The sequence below is a fragment of the Nicotiana tabacum genome, chromosome 15 (assembly GCF_000715075.1).
Source record: "Nicotiana tabacum cultivar K326 chromosome 15, ASM71507v2, whole genome shotgun sequence".
NCBI classification, from domain to species: domain Eukaryota; kingdom Viridiplantae; phylum Streptophyta; class Magnoliopsida; order Solanales; family Solanaceae; genus Nicotiana; species Nicotiana tabacum.
Genome location: NC_134094.1, coordinates 15,034,881 through 15,044,418, shown reverse-complemented (window position 1 = coordinate 15,044,418; position 9,538 = coordinate 15,034,881). Strand labels below are relative to the sequence as shown.

Here is a 9,538-nt window from a genome sequence, read left to right as displayed (position 1 = left end):
TATCTACTTCCTCACATGACTCTAGAACACTCTTCTTAACATTGGGATCCTCAAGAAAAATATGGTCTAATGCTTGGTATTCTTGTTTTAGCTCCTCAATTTGGTTTAGAAGGCAAGCTGCTACTGTGAACAACAAAGTAATGGATGCTTCCAGAAACCATCTAGGTTCTTCCTAGGAAGATTCCTTCTTTTTGTCCTATTGAGAGGATGATCCCTGGCCATCACCTGTGGTGTTAGATCAGAAAGGTGACCACATCTAGTTCCGAGGTTGGTCTAACCTAACTTGATGACACGCTTATAGAGAAACAAATCTAGTAAAGTAACTACTAGAACCAAATAGGCTTTCTCATAAGCATCGTCTAAAACAACGATTTTTATCAGATGTAGCAAAGAAAGAAACTTCATAGAAGTCATAAGAATCGACCATTCAAGTATTCCAACTTGAATGACAAAATGGCAGGAAGAGAGACAACTGAATTAGCACTTCTTAGATCAGGCTAGGCCTCTCTAGCTGAGCTGGACGTCATGGCCCTGGATGCGCTAGCGATTGGCACATAGGGGAATGGTTACCTGGGTTTCGAATCCCTCCTCACCCATAACCGGCCCAAAAGGGAAGTACCTTTCCCTCTAGGGGTAGAAAAATCATGATCGGGATAGAGCGCATGGCTAAGCTCACACTAACCCGTCAATTTGGGATCCAAATTCTGGATTTTCATTGGGAGGTATCGGGAAGGATTTGGAATGGAGGTTTTTTCAGTTTCACACAACTCATCATTAAATTGTTGGGCGTTGAACGCATCAACCTTTGCACTCAATTGAGCTCCCAAGTCGTGCATAGCTGTGCTAAATTGTTCGATCTCTTTTCCTAGTTCAGATCTTTCTTCTATGAAGTGTTTCATCCCATTAGTAATTTTCTCACATTGAGCCTCATATATTTCTAATCGTTCAGTTTGTTCCATTGGCCAAGTTTGGCTCAAAATCTCCACTTCTTCAAAATTTTCCTCTTGATGAAACTCATTCTCTTCAGCAACGTCTTTTGAATTGGCCTTTATTCTGGTGATTAATGTACTAATTTTTTCATAGCTTCCTTGAGCTCATCCTGTTTCCCTGCTACTGGATTCAATATATCCTTAATACATGCATCATTTTCGATGTCCTATACTTATTGGAATTCTACTTCTTGCACAACAGATCGTCTCTCAAATTCTTCTTCAACTTCACAAAACTCGTGACCACTATCCTCTACAATTGACTGTTGGACTGTACAAGGACCATACATTTCACTCACCTTAGCCTCCATTCTCTTGATTGTTGCCTTGAGATTTTCAAAATCTTTTTAGTGTTCAACAGTTTGATCCACTAATTACCTCAACAGGTCCATAATCTGAGCATCATATTCCACATTCTTCAATTTGTTCCTATCAAACTCACAAATTATCAGAAATATCATAATAAGGGCTCGAAGAATGATAAAAAGAGTTAGGATAGCCATCCCAATGGCCACCTTGACCACCACACATATTACAAATATTCCACTCAAAGGATAGAGATTGTGTACCGAACTCGCGCCCGAGAATATGTCGACAAGTTTTTCACCAGTGGGGTCCTCCACAATATGGACAAGGATCATCAAAGTAAGAATAACCATTATTCAAATAATTTTCATTCCAAGATGCCATGTAAAGGAAATTATAATACTAACTAAATAAAAAAATTACAAACTTGAACAAAAATCAATTAAAAGCTTAACTTATATAAACAATCAATAACTAAGTCGCTCACAACGGCACCAAAAACTTATTGGTTCCCCAAGTATATACACGCAAGTATGCGTGGCCGTCAAGTAATAAAGTGACTCGAAAGTCGGATGTCGAACCCACAGAGACTTAGATTAATCGTTAACTAAGCAAACTAAAACCAATTAACTGTCCAAGATAATCAAAATGTTGTTTATCTACTAAACTACTTTTGCAAATATTGAACAAATAATTAGCTAATTTATCAGGGATGCAAACGTGTGTTTTGGATTTTGCTCATAGGAGATGAAGATTCCAGGGTTGTGGTCGGTTTATCAATCCTATTGAGTTCAATAACCACACTTGTTAATCCAGATTATCAATGACTGCTAATTGACTGAATCGTTTATATGAGTAGTATATTCCCGCAATACTACTCACCTATCCACAATATATCAATCCTATGTTCCTACGGTATTGAGTCTATCATGAACGAATAGAATACGGTTTTTAACTAAGCAAGACTGTTAGGTATATTCCTATCCTAACCGCAAAATCGTTCCTCGAGCCACGGGTTCAGATAGGAATCTATGCAAAATCGTTCCCCGAGATAATACTATCTATGGCGCCATTGTTTCTACGCGAGGCACTGTTTGGGGCGCAAATCACAATGCCCTGAACAATGCCTTGCACTGTCTATGGCCATGACTTTTCATTGCCTTGCACGTCTTCTTTTATTGTTCCATTTTGTCGCTTTAAGGTACCATTCCGTGCAACGTTTCTCCAATTCATGTCCAAGCATTCCTGGGCACCAACGTATACTTCCTCCAAATTCTTCCCTTTTTGACATCAATTTGCATGCCAACTCTCCAAATCACTTCCAATTGACTGCTTCACATAAAAATAACACTATTAAGCTCGAGTTATAAATATTCACACCAAAGTTAACAAGACCAAGGCATAATACAAAGCAAATTACATGCAAAAACATAGAATTTTTGCCAAACATCACCCGGTCGTCCGGTCTGCTAGAGGCGGAGGGCAGGTAGGTAGGGGTCGTCCTAGAGGTGGAGGCTAGTCAGGTGGCACTCCAGCTAGGTCCTATGCCTTTCCACCCAAACCAGATGTAGTAGCCTCAGATGTCATGATCACAGGTATTAGTTTTGTCTATGGTAGGGATTCTTCAGTACTGCTTGATCCAGGGTCTACATATTCATATGTTACTTCTCTATTTGCTCATTATCAAGATGTATCTCGTGAGTCCTTGGGTGCTCCTATATATGTCTCCACGCCAGTGGGCGATTCTGTTGTTGTGGATCGGGTTTACCGGTCATGTATTGTGACCTTCTGTAGTTATGAGACCATAGCAGATCTTCTATTGCTCGGCGTGAGTGACTTTGAGGTCATCCTAGGCATGGACTGGTTGTCTCTGTATCATGCCATTCATGATTTCCTTGTTAAGACTGTTACCTTGGAGATGCCAGAATTTCCTAAATTTGAGTGGAGGGATTCATCTATCTATCTATCTAGTCGGGTTATCACTTCCTTGACGGATCGACACATGGCCGAGAAGGGTTGCTTGGCATATTTGTCTTACGTTCAGGATACTGCTGCAGAGACTCCTACGATTGATTTAGTGCCCATGGTGAGGGAGTCCTCCGATGTGTTTCTTTCTGATTTACCAGGCATGCTACTAGATTGTGATAACGATTTCGGTATTGATTTGTCACCAAGTACCCATCCTATCTCTATTACACCATGCCACATAGATCTAAAAGATTTGAAAGAGTTGAAGGAACATCTTGAGGAGTTGCTAGTGAAGGGGTTCTTCAGACTGAGGTCGCCTTGGGGTGCACCGATGTTATTTGTGAAAATAAAGTATAGGAGCATGCTGATGTGCATTGATTACCTTTAGTTGAATAAAGTTACCATTAAGAACAAGTACCCGATGTCGTGTATTGATGATTTGTTTGACTAGTTGTAGGGTGCCAGGGTGTTCTCTAAGATCGACATGAGATCTGGGTATCATCAGCTGAAGGTTCGTGCTTCGGATGTTCTGAAGATGACTTTCCGGAATAGGTATGGCCACTATGAGTTTCTAGTGATGTATTTCGGCTTGACCAATGCCCTAGCAGTATTTACGGATTTGATGAATCGGGTGTTCAGGTCATATCTTGACTTATCCGTCATTGTCTTCATTGATGACATATTGATCTACTCGCGTAGTATGGAGCAGCATGACCAGCATTTGAGAGTTGTGCTTCAGACCATGTGGGAATAGAAGCTATATGCTATGTTCTCCAAGTGTGAGTTTCGGTTAGATTCTGTGGCATTCTTGGGGCATGTTCTATCAGGTGAGGGTATTAAGGTAGACCCCAAGAAGTTCGAGGCAGTCCAAAGTTGGCCTCGTCCTACCAGATCGACCGAGATCAGGAGTTTCTTGGGGTTAGCAGGTTATTATTGTCGATTTGTGGAGGGCTTCTCATCTATTGCAGCACCTTTGACTAGATTTACTCAGAAGGGTGCTCCGTTCTGATTGTCCGATGATTGCGAGGCAAGATTTCAGAAGCTCAAGACAGCATTGACTACAATACCAGTGTTAGTTTTCCCTTCCAGTATAGAGATGTATATTGTGTATTGCAATGCTTCACGCATTGGCCTGGGTTGTGTATTGATGCTGGAGGGTCGAGTTATTACATATGCTTCACGTCAGCTAATGCTCCACGAGAAGAATTACCCCGTACATGATTTTGAGGTGGCCACGATAGTTCATGCTCTCAATATCTAGAAGCATTATCTTTATGCGTTGTCGTGTGAAATTTACACCTATCATCATAGCTTGCATCATTTGTTCAAGTGGAGGGATATTAATTTGAGGCAGCGCAGGTGGCTTGAGTTACTGAAGGACTGTGATTTCACCATATTTTACCATCCGGGCAACGCGAATATGGTAGTGGATGCCTTGAGCAGAAAGGCCCAGAGTATGGATAGTTTTGCATTTATTTCAGCAGAGGAGATGCCATTGGATTTGGACATTAAGTACTTAGCTAACATACTTGTGAGGCTGGGTATTTCAGAGCCCAGTCGAGTTCTTGAATGTGTTATGGCTCAGTCTTCATTATTTGAGCGGATTAAGGCTCATCAGTACGATGATCTGCACCTTCTGCTTCGTAGAGAGAGGGTACTATAGAGTGGTTCCAAGGAGGTTACTGTCGGCAAGGATGGCGTCATGTGACTCTAGGGTTGCCTATGTGTTCCTAATATTGATGGTTTGAGGGATATGATTCTAGAGGAGGAACACACCTCTTGGTATTCTATTTTTCCAGGTGCTACAAAGATGTATCGCGAACCGAGGCAGCATTATTGGTGGCGGTGAATGAAGAAGGACATAGTTGAGTATGTAGCGAGGTATCTAAATTGCCAGCAGGTTAAGTATGAGCATCAGAGGCCATGCGGCCTACTTCAGCAGATGGTTATACCAGAGTGGAAATGGGAGCGGATTACTATGGGTCATTATCGACAGGCTGACCAAGTCAGCCACTTTATTCTAGTTGTGACTACGTACTCTTCAGAGAGAATGGCCCAAATTTACATTCAGGAGATTGTCTGGTTGCATGGTGTGCCTGTATTCATCATTTTAGATAGAGTCCCCCAATTCACTTTGCATTTCTGGAGAGCAGTACAAAGCGAGCTGGGCACCTGGATAGAGCTCAGCATAACCTTTCATCCGCAGATCGACGGGCAGTCGGAGCGGACAGTTTAGATTCTGAAGGATGTGCTCAGAGCGTGTATGATTGACTTTAGAAGGCAGTGGGATCTATTCTTGACTTTGGCCAAGTTTGCGTATAACAACAGTTATCAGTCCAGCATCGAGATGGCTCCATTTGAGGCTTTATATGGTCGGCGATGTCATTCTCCCATCGGATGGTTTGAGCCCGGAGAGGCTAATCTATATGGCACTGATTTGGTGAAGGATGCCTTGGAAAAGGTAAAGTTGATTCATGAGCAACTTCGCACAACACATTCTAGACATGAGAAATACGCGAATCAGAAGGCGCACGATTTATCATTTATGGTGGGCGAGAAGGTTCTCTTGAAAGTCTCACCGATGAAGGGTATCATGAGGTTCGGGAAGAAGCGCAAGTTGAGCCCAAGGTTTATTGGCCCATTTGAGGTGTTGAGGCAGGTTTGGGAGGTTGCTTATGAGCTTTCTTTGCCTCCCAGTCTATCGGGAGTTCATCCGGTCTTTCATGTGTCTATGCTCTGGAAGTACCAAGCCGATAGGTCGCATGTATTAGATTACAGCACGGTTCAGCTAGATGAGAGTTTGGGTTATGAATAATAGCCAGTTACTATTGTTGACAGGCAGGTTTGCTAGTTGAGGTCCAAGAAGATTTTTGCGGTAAAGGTCCAGTTGAGGGGTCAACCAGTCAAGGAAGCGACTTGGGAGACCGAGGAGGACATGTGAAATGTCTGCATTTATTCGGCACTCCAGGTATGATTCTAGACCCATTTGAGGACGAACGTTTGTTTAAGAGGTGGAGAATGTAATGACCCGATCGGCCATTTTTCTTTATAGATATATGTTCCCCTAATTAATACTTATCGCCTGTGTTTTTACTATTTTATGACTTGCGGGGATGGTTGGTTTAGGTTTGGAAGGGTTCATGTTAAAATCGAAACACTTAGTTCCTTAATAGTAGCATATGATGGCCAAGTTTTACTTGAGTCAACATTTTTAGTAAATGACCTCGGAACTGATATTTGATGGTTCCAATAGGTTTGTATGGTGATTTTGAACTTGGGCGTGTGTTCAAATCAGGTTTCGGGTGATCCGGGAGCGTTTCCGCACTTAATGTTAAAATTTGGTTCATTGAAGGTTTTCTAGTTCTTTAAATTTGGTTTGGAGTAAACTTTGGTGCTATCAAGGTCCATTTGGAATTTCGAGTTAGGTAATAATTCCGTATGGTGATTTATGACTTGTACGCAAAATTTGGTGTCATTCCGAGTAGTCTAAGTATGATTCAGTGCGTTCGGAGCTAGTTGAGAAGTTTGAAGTTCATATGTTGATTCAATTTGGTTTTGAGGTGTGATTCTTAGTTTCGTTGTTGTTTTACGTGTTTTGAGAGATCAAACAAGTCCGTATTATGGTTATGGACTTTTTGGTGCATTTGGACGGGGTCCCGGGGGGCTCGAGTGCGTTTCGAACTGCCCAGAGCTAAGTCCAAAACTACTGGTGTATTGGTTCTGATCTCCTTCTTCACGAACGCGGAAGGACCCCCGCATTCGCGATGAAGCATTTGGGGATTAGGTGCTTTTGCACTTCGCGTTCGCGAAGAGGAGGCCGTGTTCGCGAATGACCTGTGGCCTTCACATTCGTGATGGCCTAGTCGCGTTCGCGTAGAAGAAGTTGGGTCTGGGGTTCACTGACCAGTTTCCCTTCGCATTCGCGAAGGTAGGGCCGCGTTCGCGAAGCTTTGGTCAGGCACGCCTTCGCGATCGCGGGGCTTTCTACACATTCGTGATGTACATTTTTCTGGGGCCTGGGTAGTGGACTTCATTAAAAACGGGACTTTGGTCTATTTTTCTCATTTTATTCATTTCTTGGTCGATTTTAGAGCCTTTGGAGAGGGGGTTTCACCTAACTATTGGAGGTAAGTGATTTGTATACGATGTAAGCTAAATACATAGATTATAGGTAGATTTTAACATGAAAAATGTGGAAATTTTAGGAGTTTGTTGTAAAACATAGATTTTTTTATAATGTGATTTGCCCATGAAAATGATTATGAAATTGAGTATAAATTATATGTTTGTGTTCGTGAGGTTATGGGTAATAATTATTTACAAAAAGTTTTAAAATCCGGGCATGTGGGCCCGGGGGTGAATTTTAGGAATCTTCCAATTTGGGTTGGGTAATTACTCTAATAGTTAAATTATGAACTTTTGAGAAATTATTGATTAGTATATACAACCTTTGGCTAGCACCGACTTGAGACTCTTAGAGTGATTTGTAGACTGCAAAAGTGGATTTGGGACGAGGTAAGTCTCGTTTCTAGCCTTGTATGAGGGAATTAACCCCATAGGTATTTAAATTTGTTATTTGCTACTATCTGTGGGTGCTACGTACGCACAAAGTGTCGACAGTCGTGTGTAGCTAAACTTCATGTTATGTCTGGGTAGACTTAGGCCTTTATTATGCTATTACTTGCACTATTTGAACTATAATTTGCTAATTTAATTGCTTTAATTAATAAGTAAAATTTTGTTAAAGAGTATGTTAAATCAAGCTTCATACTTAGAGATTTGGTGGAGTGTTTAATCATTGATGAAAATTCATATTCTTTTATGGGCTTACCCTGAAGTTGTAATTACAAAACTTGTAATCTGAAGAGTTTCCCTATTCATGTTGTAAGGCCCCGTGAAATATTTCCTAAAAACCGGGTTTCTGTGATGCCGAGGTAGTTGAACAGTGCGATGGGAAGTTGACAGAAAATATTTGGCAGAAATAGGCACTTCTGTAGCCGCATAATCACTCTGAGGGCCGCAAATTGGAGCAGCTACTTGGGCCATTTTAATGTCAATTTTGCGGCCAGTTATGCGACCGCACAACCATATCGCGGGCCGTACTTTTGTCGCACAATCAACCTTAGAATTTATGCGGAGGGAGGTTCTGCGGCACATTATGCGACCGCAAAACAGGTCTGCAGGCCGCATAATAATCGTAGACCCGACAGATGTTTTCCAGTTTTTGGCACCAAATTATGCGGCCAATATGCGGACCGCATATTCATTTTGCGATCGCATATGCAACCGCATACCTTGTTCCGGAGCTTCATTTTTGGGGTTTTTAAAACCAACCGTATTTCGTTAAAACATATGCTATCGTACATTTTTGAGCATATTTTTGATATTTTTAGAGTGAGAAAGAGTTCTTAGAGTGGGGAAGAAACCTTCAACCTAATATCCAACAATTCTTGCTCAATCCTTGAAGATTATCAAGAAAGTCCTCATCTTAAAGGTAAGAATCTATGCCCTAGATCTTAATTTCAATAATCTACTAAAAAGGAGATATTTAGAAAGGCAAATTTTGGGTGTGGGAGTTGTTACATTGCATGCACGTGTTATCAAATAATGTAGGAAGGTTGTGAGCTAAAAATGATAGACAATGGATTAAGGAATGATAGAATATTTCCAAAAAGGGCCTTAAAAGACTTATTTATATCTAGTGTTTGATAATGTGCTCAAATGAGCTAGAATCGTGATTATCTACCTAATTTTGGTCCAACTTGTTATATTTCTAAAATACATCGAAGTGCTAAGAATTCCGGAACGTTTTAAAAGTTTAAGGAAGCTCAATTGAGGTATGTTGGCTAAACCCCTTCTTCTTAGAATCGAACCCCACAGTGTTCATGTAATTGGTGTAAGTCCCAAATTGATCATTATAGAATTGGCTATTCCTAATGTGTTAGTGTTGAAGGATGTATGTTCAATGTTTATTCTAAATTCTTCATCATGTCATCATTCCATTGGAGGATGTGTTGAAAATGTGGAATATGTGTTAGAAATGTTAAGACTTCATGTCAAGATCGAATAAAGGTTGTTATACCAAATTGTATGAAAAGCCTCTATGTGCTTAGGATTCCCAAATTGCTCATATGTGTTCTAATGCCTTAAATGGTAGGCCTTATTGTTGTTGTTGTTGATGATGATAATGATGTTTGAATGTGGAAAGGGGAAACTGGAATTATGAAATACGGCCAAGTGCCAAGAATGACTTTCTAATTGGGGCCACCCATGCC

The 9,538-nt window shown here is 41.0% G+C and overlaps 1 protein-coding gene across 1 annotated transcript; it reads left to right on the top strand.

Annotated features, from left to right (window-relative positions):
- The first annotated feature begins 3,150 nt into the window (after positions 1-3,150).
- On the top strand, positions 3,151-3,651 carry LOC142169534 (uncharacterized). The gene has a single exon (XM_075231404.1). It carries the CDS (start codon positions 3,151-3,153, stop codon positions 3,649-3,651), a length of 501 nt encoding a protein of 166 aa, XP_075087505.1.
- Positions 3,652-9,538: the final 5,887 nt, after the last annotated feature.